This window comes from Cnephaeus nilssonii, assembly GCF_951640355.1.
Source record: "Cnephaeus nilssonii genome assembly, chromosome: 20".
NCBI classification, from domain to species: domain Eukaryota; kingdom Metazoa; phylum Chordata; class Mammalia; order Chiroptera; family Vespertilionidae; genus Cnephaeus; species Cnephaeus nilssonii.
In genome coordinates this window covers 21,084,899-21,099,668 of record NC_137091.1, presented here as the reverse complement: position 1 = coordinate 21,099,668, position 14,770 = coordinate 21,084,899, and the positions used below count along the sequence as shown (strand labels likewise).

At 55.8% G+C, this 14,770-nt stretch overlaps 2 protein-coding genes across 9 annotated transcripts in view; one reads left to right on the top strand and one right to left on the bottom strand.

Moving 5' to 3' along the window:
- The first annotated feature begins 381 nt into the window (after positions 1-381).
- On the top strand, positions 382-6,542 carry LDHD (lactate dehydrogenase D). 3 transcript variants are annotated; one of them, XM_079800713.1, is made up of 11 exons: positions 382-1,563; positions 2,406-2,518; positions 2,732-2,873; positions 3,073-3,214; positions 3,326-3,485; positions 3,788-3,987; positions 4,082-4,210; positions 4,288-4,415; positions 4,821-4,911; positions 4,994-5,101; positions 5,191-6,542. In XM_079800713.1, exons 1-11 carry the CDS (start codon positions 1,432-1,434, stop codon positions 5,286-5,288), a joined length of 1,443 nt encoding a protein of 480 aa, XP_079656839.1. In that variant the 5' UTR covers positions 382-1,431; the 3' UTR covers positions 5,289-6,542. The 3 variants fall into 3 exon arrangements, with proteins under 3 accessions (XP_079656839.1, XP_079656838.1, XP_079656840.1); XM_079800712.1 differs by having other exon boundaries at positions 4,994-5,105; positions 5,191-6,445; XM_079800714.1 differs by lacking the exon at positions 382-1,563 and adding an exon at positions 1,672-1,697 and having other exon boundaries at positions 4,994-5,105; positions 5,191-6,432.
- Positions 6,543-7,213: 671 nt separating this feature from the next.
- ZNRF1 (zinc and ring finger 1) overlaps positions 7,214-14,770 on the bottom strand; it is a 103,415-nt gene continuing 95,858 nt past the window's right edge. Inside the window, exons 3-5 of one of the 6 annotated variants that reach the window (XM_079800716.1) lie at positions 12,548-12,653; positions 10,852-10,943; positions 7,214-9,994 (exon numbers count right to left, since the gene is read on the bottom strand). In XM_079800716.1, coding sequence (XP_079656842.1) covers positions 10,886-10,943; positions 12,548-12,653 — 164 coding nt within the window. In that variant the 3' untranslated portion in view covers positions 7,214-9,994; positions 10,852-10,885. The other 5 variants (XM_079800715.1, XM_079800717.1, XM_079800718.1 and 2 more) reach the window with 5 other exon arrangements.

Sequence of the window (14,770 nt, the reverse complement as noted above, 5' to 3'; positions counted from 1 at the left end):
GCCAGGCAATGATGGGTGACTTGGGGGACTGGGCCACTTACTTATGCAGCTTACTTTGCCCTCGGGCCCTGCGTGTGCCCCATTTTGTTTGTTTCTTTTGCCCCTGTAATGGGTTGTTTTGGACCTTGATGTCTTGGGGTCCCATTCACCATCTTACCCAGGACCGAGTAGCAGGCCAGGGGCAGTTTTTTGAATCGTGTATAACAGCTCTTGGTTGCAGATGTCATGGCCCTGCTCCAGACCTTAGGGATCCACATGGTGGTTCTTTTAGGGTTTGCCACACGCTCTATCTGGCATCGCTTCCCCAAACAGACAGCACTAATACCATTAGCTACATGTGGCTAATAGCTACCATACTGGGAAGCACAGGTGTAGATTTACATCAGCACAGGAAATTGTATTGGACAGCACCACATACAAGATTAGAGAAATACATGAATCAATACCACAAAGAAGCAACCATCCAAAAATGGAATGTGGAAAATTCTACTGAACAGGGGATCCAGTTTCCTTAACAATTAAATGGCATGGAAAAAGGCGTGGAGAGGGAAACTGCTGCTGATTGTAAGAGATTTATGAGACACATTAAACAAATACATTTAGTGGACTTTCACTGAATCGTGATGTGAACTAGCCAACTATGAAAGAGGAGTTTTTTGAGACAAGCCACACATCGAGAGTGGAAATGTGAATTCATTCAAGTGTGGTTGGGGAGAAGGACCAAAGTAGATGTTTGTATTCCCGATTAGATTGGGAAGAAAAACACTAGGAATAGATTTATCACAATAATGTTAGCTACATGCTCCATCAAATTTGCTGTGGGTGGAAAACTGAGCTCCAAATACTTTCAAAAGCAGAAGCCACATCAATCGCCAGGAGGACCCTGGGATCTGCCCAGTGGGAGGGCGGAGATGAAAGGGATGCAACAGTCTTCACTTACCTGGTGAACTGTTGTTTATCCTTAGTCCCCCCTCTTCCAGGAAGGTTTCCTGGGTTGCCTCATTGCCCTACTCCATCTCATTCCTTGCACTTTTCCTCCTCACAGCCCTGACTTCACCTACTCTATGACAAGGGAGCGGGAGCGGAGACTTGCAGGGTGAGAAAGACAAGGGTGTGGTCAAGGCCCTGAACCTGGCTGGAGCTGGGAGTATGCAGGAAGGGAATATGAAGCTGGAGGCCAAAGAGGAGATTGGAAGGAAGTGGGGTAGATGGAGAGGTAAGTGGGAACTGGCAGGACCTTTAAGACTGTGGCAAGGATCCTGCCTTTGTTTGAAGAACCACGGGGAAGCCCTGCTCTTCGGTTTCCCTTTGTGTTAGGCAAGCCTCTCCTTTAGAAGTGCGGATCCTGGCAGACACACCTGACTCAGCAAGGTCTGGCAGTGCCACCTTAAGGAGTGCCACCTTAAGCAGGCTCCACCCTGAGCACAGCCAATGGGCTGGTGCAGGTCCCAGCTTAAGGGCCCACACCCCTTTCGCCACTGCCCAGCTATGGCCAGTCTGCTACGGGCCACAGCAACCTGGGGGCTGTTCCCCTGGAGGGGTTACTGCTCCAGGATAAAGCAGGTAGGCAGGGAAAGCTCCCTGGAGGGTGGGCTCCCCCCACCTGCCAAGTCCCACCAGGCTCTGTGCTGCCCCAGCACCACGTGACCTTGAACAGAGGATCGATGGGCTCACCCGGTGTCAAGCATGGGTGTTGAGTGAGTTGGCCAAGGCTCCCAGGCTGTCAAGGGGGAAGTGGGGGGAGGGGGGGGGGAGAATGCCAAATGAAAGGTTTGTGGGCTGCAGGGTGTCCCTTTGGGGCACCCGGATGTATACACACCTTTTGAAAGAGTGTCTGGCAGGCAAGGGCTTGGGTTCTAGGCTAGGCTCTGTCTTTGACTCGCTGGCCTTGATTGTCCATCTGTAAAATGGGAAGAAAGCCCCAGAAAGGCTCTAAGAGCCCTACAAGTCCCAGGCAGGGCCGAATGGGGCCGGGGCACTGTAGTTGGTGGGCAATGGAGCTTTTTCTTCCTGTCCTTCCTTCCTCAAGCTCTGTCCCTGGCGTAGAGCAACGCCTGGCTGGCCTTAGAGGAGGGACAGAGATGAGTAACCTTTCCAGGTCACTGTGGCAGGACTGGCTACATTATGGAACCCTGCTGACGACCCTTTTTGTAGAGTGAATCCGGTTCTTTTCGTCCAGTGGCAGTTTTTCTGAAGTGAAACACTGACCCCCGGGGTTCTGTTTGGAAAGGGGCCTACCTGCAGAGTGGATCTGCGTCTGGTGGGCCCACTGGCAAGGCCTGGGCCTCAGAGGCAGTGTCAGGGGGGCAGGCAGCCCCTCTCCCACTCCAGCCCCTCGTCCCCTCCCCTCCCCCACCCCCCGCCACAGGGGCAGGCCCGTGGCCCCAAGTGTTTCTTCCCTGCAGGGCAAACTCGGCGAGGACTTTGTGGAGGCTCTGAAGGCAGTTGTGGGGAGCCCCCACGTGTCTACTGCTGCTGCAGTCCTACAACACCACGGGCACGATGAGTCGATGCACAGGTGTGGGGGTCCCCTCCCCCGTCAGAGCCCCTGGTGGAGAGTGAGGGTTCTGGGCTGGCTTCTTCCCCACTCGTTTGTTTTGGGGTCCTCTGGCATTCTCTCCTCCATACCCCAGTCCCATGTGCAGCCCCAGGCCCTATAATACCTTGGGGATCCTGAGCAGGACCAGGGAGTCTCCTGCCCCCCCCTAAACTGCTGAGGGTCTGGTTCTAGGTGCCGACCCCCGGACGCCGTGGTGTGGCCCCAGAATGTGGAGCAAGTCAGCCAGCTGGCAGCCCTGTGCTACAGCCAAGGCGTGCCCATCATCCCCTTTGGCACAGGCACTGGGCTCGAGGGCGGAGTCTGTGCTGTGCAGGTATGGTGGCCCCTCCCTGGTCCCATCACCCTTGTCGCATTCGTGTCACACTCAGCGTGGTGGCTCAGGTCCAATCCTCCTTACTGGCCAACTGAGGAGCTGGCCTGGCTGCTGGGAGGGTCAGCTTCGAGGTGGGGGCCTGGGGCCTGTGGCTGGCAGAAAAACTAGGTCACCTAACCCCGGACACCCCTTCCGCCAGGGTGGTGTCTGCTTCAATCTGACCCACATGGACCGGATCCTGGCGCTGAATCCGGAAGACTTCTCTGTGGTGGTGGAGCCCGGCGTCACCCGCAAAGCGCTCAACACGCACCTGCGGGACAGTGGCCTCTGGTTTCCTGTGGGTAGGCTGCGGCCCTGAGGGCTCCCTGGAGGCAGGGCTCTTTTGGGGGCTTGCAGGGTCCCCTCTGCCCCCGGGCGTCTGCCCCAGGCTGCCTCCTGCCTGCCCTCTCCAGACCCAGGTGCAGACGCCTCTCTCTGTGGCATGGCAGCCACAGGGGCCTCAGGCACCAACGCTGTGCGCTACGGCACTATTCGGGACAACGTGCTGAACCTGGAGGTGGTGCTGCCTGGCGGGCAGCTGCTTCACACCGCGGGCCTGGGCCGTCACTTCCGGTGAGCACCCTCCCCCCACAGAGACTGCGCCGCTCCCCTCACCGGCCGGGCTTCTAAAACTGTCACAGGGGACAAAGCTGATGGCACTGGGGTTCGTTCTTGCACAAGGTCTACATAGCCTGTGCCAGGGGACTTAGGCTGTGATGGCAGTCTGAGCTGAGAGGGCAACCCCAACCTTGGGCTCAGTACCACCCCTGGCAGGGGCCTGGGGACAGTGCCCCAACTTCTAGCTCCAGACTTCTGACCAGAAATCCGTTGTCACGTGGCCTAGCCACTCACCTACCTGTGTCCCCGGGGTCCAGGAAGAGCGCAGCTGGCTACAACCTCACCGGGCTCTTTGTGGGCTCGGAGGGAACCCTGGGCCTCATCACAGCCGCCACTCTGCGCCTGCACCCTGCCCCCGAGGCCACGGTGGCCGCCACCTGTGCGTTCCCCAGTGTCCAGGCGGCCGTGGATAGCACCGTGCACATCCTCCAGGCTGCTGTACCTGTGGCCCGCATTGGTGAGCCAGGAACTGGGCAGTCCAGGTGGGCTCCTCAGAAGAGGCCCCCTTTGAAGACCAGCCCTCACTTCACCTGCCCTCTCCTTGGCCCCAGAGTTCCTGGATGAGGTCATGATGGACGCCTGCAACAGGTACAGCAAACTGGACTGCTCCGTGGCACCCACGCTATTCCTCGAGTTCCATGGCTCCGAGCAGGCCCTGGTAGAGCAGGTGCAGCGGACAGGTGCGCTGGGGTGCTGGGGGGCAGGGGCACAGGCTGCCCAGCATAGGGCCTGGAGTCAGTTCCCCCGTCCCCTGCAGAGGAGATCACCCAGTCCAATGGAGCCTTCCACTTCTCCTGGGCCAAGGAGGCGGAGCAGCGCAGCCAGCTCTGGGCCGCCCGGCACAATGCTTGGTACGCAGCCCTGGCTCTGCGGCCGGGCTGCAAGGTGAGCCGGGCTGAGGGGGAGCGGGACCCACGGACCCTCTGCTCAGCCCACTGCCCTGGTGTCCAGAGCAGCAGGCTAAGCCCACAGCAGGCAGAACTGCCCCCACTTGGCCATTAGAGGGAAAGCAGTCGTCTGCCCAACCCTCAGGAGGGGCCTCTGCATGGAGCCAGGCCGCGGGCACAGGGAAGGGGGGGTGGGGAGGGACACAGCAAGGGTGGGGAGCAAGGAGAGAGCTGTGGAAGCCTTGGCTGGCAGTGTCTGGAGAACATGCCCCAGCCATCATCTTGTACAGGGGAAACAGCCCTCGAGAGCAGGCAAGCCCCCTAGACCTTGACTACTGTGACCCCTTACCTCTGGGCAGGCAGAAGGTGAGGGGAGAATCTCACAGGCCTGCCCCTGTCCCAGGGCTACGCCACTGACGTCTGTGTGCCCATCTCCCGGCTGCCGGAGATCCTGGTACAGACCAAGGAGGACCTGAAGGCCTCGGGGCTCACAGGTGCTGCCTGCCCACTGCTGGAGTAGGGGGGAGGGGGTGGAGGCTGGGCTGGGAACAGCAGCTCGGTCCTCTGGGCCCCCAGGAACCATTGTTGGACACGTGGGCGACGGCAACTTCCACTGCATCCTGCTGGTAGACCCGGAGGATACTGAGGAGCTCTGCAGGGTTGAGGCCTTTGCACACCAGCTGGGTAGGTAAGAGCACAGTCTGGGCCAGGGAGGTGGGGGAGACTGAGGGGAGTGGGAGCCCCCCGCTGATGGTCTCTTCACTGCTTCCCAGGCGGGCGCTGGCACTCCATGGTACATGCACAGGGGAACATGGCATTGGGCTGGGCAAACGGCAGCTGCTGCAGGAGGAGGTGGGAGCCGTGGGCATAGAGACCATGCGGCAGCTCAAGGCCACACTGGATCCCCGAGGCCTCATGAATCCAGGCAAGGTGCTGTGAGGGGCTCCGAGCACTTGGCACACAAATCCCGGACAGTGGAACATCCTCTCTGGATTCTTCCTGCCACAGCACAGCCCTGCCTTTGCCTCTTATCTGGAGCTCAAGGCCAGAAGGGGGAGAGAAGCCTGAAGGCCTGGCCCCTCCCTGGCCCTCTTGCTGTCCCCCCAGGAGCCTTTGGTTCAGTAACTGTAAGCCGGTGAAGCTGCTGCTTCTCTCTCTTACACACCCAGTCCTGTCCCGAAGACTGAGATGACTCCCCTCCCCCAGGCCTCCCCATTGCTGGGATCCTGGGACGAAGTCTGAGGAACTCAGCACCCTTAGCCCTAATAAACCTGAACCCCATTTGTGGCTGCCTGGAGGTGAGCAGGCAGAACCTGTGAATGGCCTCCTGTGCAGCCCCTTCCCCCAGGTCATTTGGACAGTGACACCCCCACCCCTCGTTCCAGACCTGTCCTCTGACTTACTGCAGCCTGGGGAGGGGATGGTGCTCAGGCTACAGAGGGAGGTCACCTTCAGGAACCCCAGAATCTGAGGACTTGCCCATGGTCAACATCACTTATGACAGACTCCGCCAATGAGTGCCAACTGGGCCTTAGAACATTCTGTACATGTCCTTTAAGCAGCTGCTACGAATCACTGGAAATGGAAGTGAGGTTATTCTCCTTGTACCACACCTCTCCAAGGAATGATTTATTAAACTCCCAGCTCTTTTGCCCTCAAAGTCAGAATCTGTCTACCAGGCGTGCCGTGCCCTGGGATCCCAGGCTAGAGCTTCTGTCTGGGGTACCTGACAGTTGTTCCCCCTAAGCCCACTAGAGGGCGCCTGCCACCATAAACTTTGACACCCCAGCAACTGCTGGGGCCCAGCTTTCCCGTCAGGGCCTACAGCTCTCAGCCCTCAGGGAGGGGGGCAGGATGTTGGCGAGTGCTGTCCTGGAAGCCAATCTCTAAACTCTCCACCCACTGCAGGCCCCCGGAGCATATAGGGTGGGCCCAACTCCCTCATCTCCTGGCGCCTTAGGAAACAGGCTTGGCCAGCCTGGCAGGGGCACCCTCCTTCACGCCTGACTCTCTCTCCAAGCCATCTGACTTCCTTCCCTGCCTCCACCCCTCCACCCCCTCACCTCTTCCCATCCACTGTGCAGGCCCTGGGCAGAGGCCGCCCTCTGTGACGCGTTAGTCTACTTGTTCTAGGAACCCTTCCTCTGTGGTAACTAGCACTGGGTTGATCCTGGAGTTTGCTCCTCTGTGACTTGTGCCCCCCCCCCCCCCCCGCCCCCCGCTGCCCTGGATGGGAGCAGTAGCTGTGCCAAGGGGTGGTGTGGGGCAGGTCTCGTTAGTCCCTCCCCAAACGACCCCTTACAGGTTGGCCTCATGTACTCCACAGAGACAGCTCACAGACCCCACCTCCCAGGTTTCTCCCCTACAGGACAGGGCTCTTCTCTGATAGGCCTCCCACTGCCTGGCAACTAGTAGATGCTCAACAAATGGCTATTTCCCCATAATTTTTTTATTAGGAAAAATTCCAAACATACAGAAGAGTTGAAAGAACAAGTACACTGTTCACTGACATACCAGCCACTGAAGATTCAACAAGGAATATTTTTGTCTTATTTGTTGGGTGTATTTTGGAGAAACCCATTTGAAATTTACATATTTCTTGACATCATTCGCCTACATAATTCACCATCTGTCTCTTAAGAATAAGGACATTCTCCTATAAACCTCAACAACATTAAATGCTACTAGATGATTTTATACTGGTGAGGTGCTCCTGACCAGGAAGCCCCCAAAGACAGTGGGTGGAACCCACCCCCTGGCTCCTGCCCTCCCCTCCCCTCTGAGAGCTATCTGGGCGGAGGATGGCAGACATCAGTTCTACCTGGGGAGCCCACACACCCTGGCCCACCCCCTCCCAGGAGCTGGCAATCCAGGTCTGGATCCGGAGGACCCAGTAGTCAGCAGAGGACTGCAGTGTGCCAGGTGGGAGGGCAAGTCGTTGGGGGTGAGGAGGGGAGTTAGCATCAGCCCCAGGAGCCTGGAATAGCACCTGGTGTGGGCTCTAGCCCTGCCCCACCTGGCTCACAGATGTTGCCAAAGCCGCCAGGCCTAAGCAACGGAGGTGGGCATATAGCCCTCTGCCTGCAGCCCAGGGGTCAGGCAAGGAGATCTCCTTCAGGGCGAGCTTTGCTGGAGGAATTAAATATAGAACAGGGAGACACAGTTGCCAGGCAGAAGCAGGCGGTGCTGTGAATAGAACAATGCTCTTTGTGGTGACGTAGCTAAGGGAGAGCCTGCTCTGCACGTGCCAGGGGCTTCTGGGCAGACTCTCTGACCCTCACGGTGACCTTTGAGTTGCATGACTTTGTCCTTTCACATGCGAGGAATCTGAGGTTTAGATGAGTAAAGTCATTTTCTCAAGATCATTCTGCCAAGTAGAGGAGCCACATGCAGACAGTTTTGAGCCCACATCCTGGCCACCATGGTGAGCACCGGTCCTGGGGGGTCTCCGCTTCAGGAGGGTCTGACTCCAAGGCCCAGCTCAGACACATCCTCTTCTTTCGTCTTTTTCTGAACACGCTGAGCGTGCCTGTCCCTTAGTTCACGGGCCTGCAATGCCCTTGCAGAGTAGGTGCTTCAGGAAGCGTCTGATGGAAGACGGCTGCAGAGCCAGGGCCTGGTGGGTTAGAGGCAGCAGAGCACGGAGAGGGGCAGAGGTTGGAGCGGACTCCTCCAGAGCAGTCCTTCGTCGGCTCTGCAGGGGGCTCTGGGATGCTGCTCCGGCGGCCTGTCTGGCACAGGGATAGAGGCCAGTTGTGCAGTGCTATCCACTGCCCGGAGCTTCCCGCCCAGCCCAAGTTGTGCCAACTCTTGTGAGCCCTGAGTGGCTCCGAGCTGGCTTAGCCCCAAAACAGGGCCTGTCTCTGGGCCTCAATGAAGCATGCCCATGAGTCAGCACTGAGCACGGACTGAGCAACAGGCAGGCAGGACGTGTGACGGGGAACAGAGGAAGAAGGGGGGCAGGGGGCCGGGCGCTGGAAAAACGCACATCCCTGTAGCCTCCAGTGGCTGCGAGATCATTGCCCCTGCAGATTTTGCAGAAGTGTTTTGTCACAACTGTTCCACAGGTGATGGCAGATTGATTCCATGATGCTTGAAGGGTTAGTGAACCTCTGGGACTGGGGTCTGATTGCCACGTTCCCTCTACCCAGGCACGAATGCTCTGAAAACCCCGTCACACGTGCAGTACCAAGTATTACCCTGAAGGAAGGCTAATGAGGTGAAGGGGGAGGAAGTGGGAGACAGGTGCACAACGCCCATTTCCGGATTGTGTAACAGCACCATTAAAATAAAGTCACACAATGCATCTTTTATTAGACATGATTTTAATACCATATCAAAACATCTTGACTAATGAAGAAAGCTTTGCCCCCAACTTCGAACATTTTTTAAAACATTTTATAAGGATGGTGTTTTTTTGTATTTTAATATATAAATACAGAAACCTATCTTGCATGAGCTGATGCCACGTGTGAACATCAATGGCTAAAATGTTCTCAAACAGAGTGCCTGAAAACGGGTAGCTGTACATGTTCCTTTAATAAGTCTTCTGTTGGTTTAAGTTTTCAGGAAAAAAATCCACAAGGGCCTAAGAAAAATGTTCAGGCATTTTTGCAGGACACTTGTGATTGTGAAGTCCTCTGAACTGACCAGAACCAGGAGGGAAGGAGGGAGAAGAATCAGGAATGAAGGGGGGAGGTCTTCCATGGGTTGTTTTTTTGGCAATGAAGTCAAGATCTCAGGGTCCCAAGGGGAGAAAAGTGCAAAACCAAGCCAGGAAAATGGGCAAAGAAAACCAAGGCCGAGCGGTTGTTGATGGCGAGGGCCGAACCGACGGGGCGCTGGGCCAGGAGGACCGAGCGAGCGTCTCTCGCACCATCAGCACTGAACCTGGCTCTGTCCCTTTGTCATTGGGTGGGCTCTAGCCGGGCAGCAGACAGCAATCTGTAAACATCACGGGCGAAAACACCAGTCGACACTAGACTTTTTTTTTATGATTTTTTTTTTGTAAACACGTTAGAGACAGACCCACAATGCCTTTCAAAGGTGAAAAAGAAAATGCCCTTTCCCTCCTAGGATGAGGGGTGAGGGGAAGGAGGGCGGTCGATTCTTTCTTCTCTCAAACTCATGACTCATCCAATTTGGTGTCCTCAGGGAGAAAGGCAGAACCATTCTCTGGAAGTCAGTGCGCAGGGGTGCCCTGTTCCCACTGGTGTCCCCAGCTCAGCTCTGCCCCAGTGTCCGAAGCCTCCTCGCAGGAGCGGGGCTGGCTGTCCCTGTGTGGACCACAATACGTAAGTTGTGCTCCCGCCGGGCTGAAGACAGCCTGTGTGTCCAGCTGAGGACGGGCTGGGCGCCTGTGGTTCCAGTCCGCGGCCCGAGAAGGCAAATATCATGCCGGGAATTTGGACTCGCACTCCAGCGCCAGGCTCCACTCCCTCTGCCTCACTCTCACCCTCACTGTTTCTTCTCCCCATGTCCTCAGTTTTTCAGGTGAAGGTAAAAAGAGCAAATGTCCCTGATTTGTCTGCCACCATCAGCTGTTCTGGAAGTTTACTTGGAATAAATAAAACAAACCTAACACAAAAGAAAACAAAAAAAACAAGAGAGAGAGAGAGAGGCCCCAAAACTTTTGTATGTGAGAGGAGGTGGAGTCAGGGTTTTGGTTTCCCTGGGGGTTTTGTCTGTTTCCCAGGTAAAATAAAGTACCAGTCCAGAACTTGGAGGGGACAGGAGAGGATGGCCAGCAGTGAAGCAGGGTGCCTTGGGGAGAAAGGGAGAGGTCAGACCACAAGGTTCTACTGGGAACGTGTGTGCACACTGTGGGAAGGTAGCTGCGGGCCTGCTGTGGAACCAGGACCCGTGCTGTGTGTGGGCTGGGAGGTTGGGTTGAGTCTGGCCTGGATGTCTCAGATCCACCTGGCAGTGTGCGTGAGGGAGGTGGCCTGAAGCGGGAAGCACTAGCCATGGAGATCGCTGATGAGTACCACAGAGGACAATGCACCGTCCCACAAACTGTCCACAGGGGGACGAGGAGCGAGGACTTGCCCTAGCCACTCATCAAGCACAGGCAGGTGCAAGCCCAGGGGCCCAAGCTCATGCGGCTTCTCCCACCTGGCACATTCCAAGGGGCTCTTCCTGAACCTTCTTCAGGGAGATTCGCCCTAGACGTCTGGAATAGACTGGTCTTTCCTCAAAGAATCAACTGTACTGAGCAGGTGTTTTTTGTTGTTGTTTTTTTCATAACCATGCAAGATAGCATCTCTTAGCCTTCCCAGAATCCCCCCCGCCGCCACCCTCCAACGCACCACAGAACTACTAACTGATAAGATGCTCCCCTCCTGGAGGTATGTAAGGGCAACTCAGTCCCCACCCCCAGGCCCCAGAGTGGACAGATGCCAATCCCTGAGCCCAGACCCCAACCACCGGCTCACCTTTGAGAGGAGTCAGCAAGCGAGCCCAGCAGGGTCAGTCCGCAGGGTGTTCTGGACAAGATCTGTTCACTTCAAACCACGAGTCTATGCAGCTGAGGCAGGAAGCGGCAAGGGGAGACACGTTACCGCTGACCAGGCTGCGCCTTAGGGGGCTCGCTCCGAGGGTCAGATTTCTGAGTAGGGGTTTCCTAAATCTCGCCTGCGGCGACCCCAGGAGAAAACAAGCATGTCCCCAGATACCTACTTTCTGAAGCAGGAAGAAGGCAGAACACCAAGATTGATCTTGGCACAGCCCGGGCAGCCAACCCGGTATGGTGGGCACAGGACTGGGTACATCTGGATGCTAGAAGGGTGGGCTGTGGCCTTGAGAAGGATCAAGGCCTTACCTGCATGGACCCAGCAGTGGCAACAGCTACTGGTGAGAAGGGGCGGAGTGCAGAGCAGCTAGCCAGCTATCCCTAAGGCTCAAAGGCTGGCCATTACTCTGAGCTCTGGGGACCTGAGGCAGCCCTCTCCTGAGTCAAAGGAGCAGCTTCGAGGCTCCCTCTCTAGGGGGTGACTTCTTAGGAGACCCCCAAGCTACCTGGTTCGGTTGGCTGTGGTCAGCAGCCAACATCCCAGAGAAGGACAGCCCTCTGGCTCAGTGGCACTGCTAAGGAGAGCCGGACAGAAGCCTGACAGTGAAACCCTGGTCTCCAGTGTTTACAGAAAGAACTGCCTGAATCAAAGAGGGAACACAGATTGCCCCAAGATAGCTTTCTGATTTGTAAACCAACATCTGGGTATTTTTGAAGACAGGATCCAGACAGGTAATTTGCATAATTCTCCCCAGAGCCAAACATTTCCTTCTCTGGTTCTGGTTGGTGCCTGGCCAGGAAACTGTAGCACTCTGTGCTGGCCCTGGACCAAGACCCCCTCCCTCCAGGCCAACCTCGAGCCTCCCCTGCATCGGCCACATCTGCGAGCCGGCACCACCACTGCCTGTGGCCAGTGGCCCCGTGAGTCAGGCTTTGGAAAAGCCCATGTGTCAGGAAGAAGCGCTGAGGCTCGAGGAGCCAAGAGCAGGTGGCAGCCACAGGCAGCACAGAGCGTCCTCCGTCTTGGGTAGGGAGGTGTCTTCTTTCCAGTTGGAAACAAGAATGAGGCTCATGCTGGAGCCTGAGGACAAACCTCGGCCCTGCTAATTATAGCAGCTTCAGTGCCTGGCCCCCAACGCAGTGGCTATTCCTGCCTCCTGGCCTGGGGAGAAGGGGCGGATGCAGGGGCAGCAAGCACACCCCTCCATACTGTCTCTCTCTCACAGACGAGGGGCCTCACTTTGCAGAGCAGAGGGGCCCACAGAGGAAGAAAAGGCTGGGGAGACGGATAAAGAATCAAATTTCCAAAGAAAGATATTGTTGTCTCTGTGGGATCCTAAGCACCTCCAACCTGTGGAGCTCCACAGGTCTCCCCATCACCCAGCAGCCAGCCAGGCCATCAACCCAGAGCAAAATCTCTGGCCATTCGGCTCGGCCCTATACCCAGCACATCTGCCAGCCTCTGTCTCAACCCCACTCACATCCCAGGAGTGGGGCGTGGGGAGGGGGAAGAGTCGTCCCTCATCCAAAGAAAACAGAATGGCTAGTGAGGAGGGTTGCCTTCTCTCTCCGTTGTGGGATCTGGGATGTGGCTGAGCTGGCCCTGCCCCCTCTCGTACCTTTTGTGGTAAATGCACAGGCAGGGCAGCCTGGCTATCGTGTCTCCCTGAAGCAGCTCCTCCAGGCAGATCACACACTCGCCTGCGTCTTTAGTCAGCACGTCGTCTGCAGAGGGAAACGGGAGAGTGGGGGAGGGTCAGTCACCAGCAGACAGGTGGCACAAAGCAGGCACGGGTCTAGAACTGGTTGGAACTGCTCAGGTCACCCAACATATGCAGGGCACTGTGGGGGACACAGAAGCCCAAGTGGACCTGGACCTGAAGGCCCTCACTGCAGAGATAAGGCATGCATACCACACTGTTAATTATGTGAAGGCAAAATGGGATTCCTTACCAAATAAGTGGCCTGGGGCTAGAGAGTTAGGGGGCTTGGAGAGGGATAGATGTATAGCAGAGGCAGCATTAGACAAAGGATTTCCCTGGATAGACTTTCCCCCTAAACATACCCACAGACGAAGTGCACTGATTTCTGGTTTGAAAAAATATGGTGATGACTAGCGTGATATAGTAATGCAAGGCAAAAATGAATGGAAGAAGCAGGTACTCTCACAAATACTTGTACATACACGTCCATAGCAGCACTATTCACCAGAGCCAAATGGTGGAAACAAATGTCTCCCAAATAATGAATAGATAAACAAAATGTGATGTATCCATGCAATGGAATATTACTTAGCCATGAAAAGGAACAAAGAACCAAAGCATGCTACAGTGTGGGTGAACCTCAAAAATATGCTGATATTCTATTATACAATTAATTACATGAAATGTCCAGCATAGGCACATTCACAGAGCCAAAAAGTAGATCGGGGTCAAGAGCAGGAGGGAATGGGGAGTGACTGTCTAATGCTAAGGGTTTTTCTTTTTTTGTGGTAAGAACACTTAACATGGGATCTGCCTACTTAACATATTTTTAAGTATACAGTACATTCTTAACTATAGGTACAGTGTTATACATCTCTACAACTTACTCATTTTGCATAACTGAAACTTTGTACCCATTGAGTAGCAACTCCCATTCCCCTCTCCCCTCAGCCTCTGGCAAGCATCATTCAATTCATGCCCTGGGTTCTATGAGGTGGACTATCTTAAATATCTATACTAATGAAAGATTATTATGCTAATTAGATCGGGAGACTTCTGGACGTCCTTCCGGACAAAGCCATGGTGGTGGGGCTGAGGCAGAGGCAGTTAGGGGTGACCAGGCCGGCAGGGAAGGGCAGTCGGGGGCGAGCAGGCTGGCGGGGGGGGGGGGGGGGGAAGGGAGGGAGGAGGAGTGTTAGGGTGATCAGGCTGGAAGGGGGGGGCAGTTGGGGTTGATCAGGCTGGCATGCAGAGTGGTTAGGGGCGATCAGGCAGGCAGGCATGTGAGTGGTTAGGAGCCAGCGGTCCCGGATTGTGAGAGGGATGTCCGACTGCCGGTTTAGGCCTGATCCCACAGACATTGGGCCAAAACGGCAGTCGGACATTCCCCTAGGGGTCCCAGATTGGAGAGGGTGCAGGCCGGCTGAGGGACACCCCCCCCATGCACAAATTTCATGCACCGGGCCACTAGTCCTATATAATAAAAGGGTAATATGCAAATAGACCGAATGGCAGAACAACCAACCAATCAAAGCATAATATGCTAATGCTGCTCAACTGCTTGCTATGACGTGCACTGACCACCAGGGGGCGGACAGTCAACTGGTTGACTAGTTGCTATGATGTGCACTGACCACCAGGGGGCAGATGCTCCAACCAGTAAGTTAGCTTGCTGCTGGGGTCTGGCTGATCTGGGACTGAGAGAGATGGGCCGGCCACGCCCTGGGGCCCTTCCACAGTCCCTCCCCGGCCTACGCCCTCTCTCAATCCGGGACCCCTTGGGGGATGTCAGAGAGTGGGACTGATTGGGCGCGAGCCTGCTGCAGGCACAGTGGGGCCAGGATGAGCGGGAGCGGCAGGTAGGAGATACAGGCGGCATTGGACTGGACTGCGGGTTTCAGCCCAATCCCTGCAGGCCACCCAGAAGGACCCCACCCGTGCACGAATTCCTGCACCGGGCCTCTAGTCACATATAAGTAGAATCATGCGGGAGGGTTCCTTTTGGGGTGATGAAAATGTTTGTAACTAGATAGACATGGAGTTGTCCAATGCTGTGAATGTTCTAAATGCAATTAAATTGTAAAATTCAATTAAAAAAAAAAACTCCCATCTCCCCCTCCCCTGCCCCCCCCCCAAAAA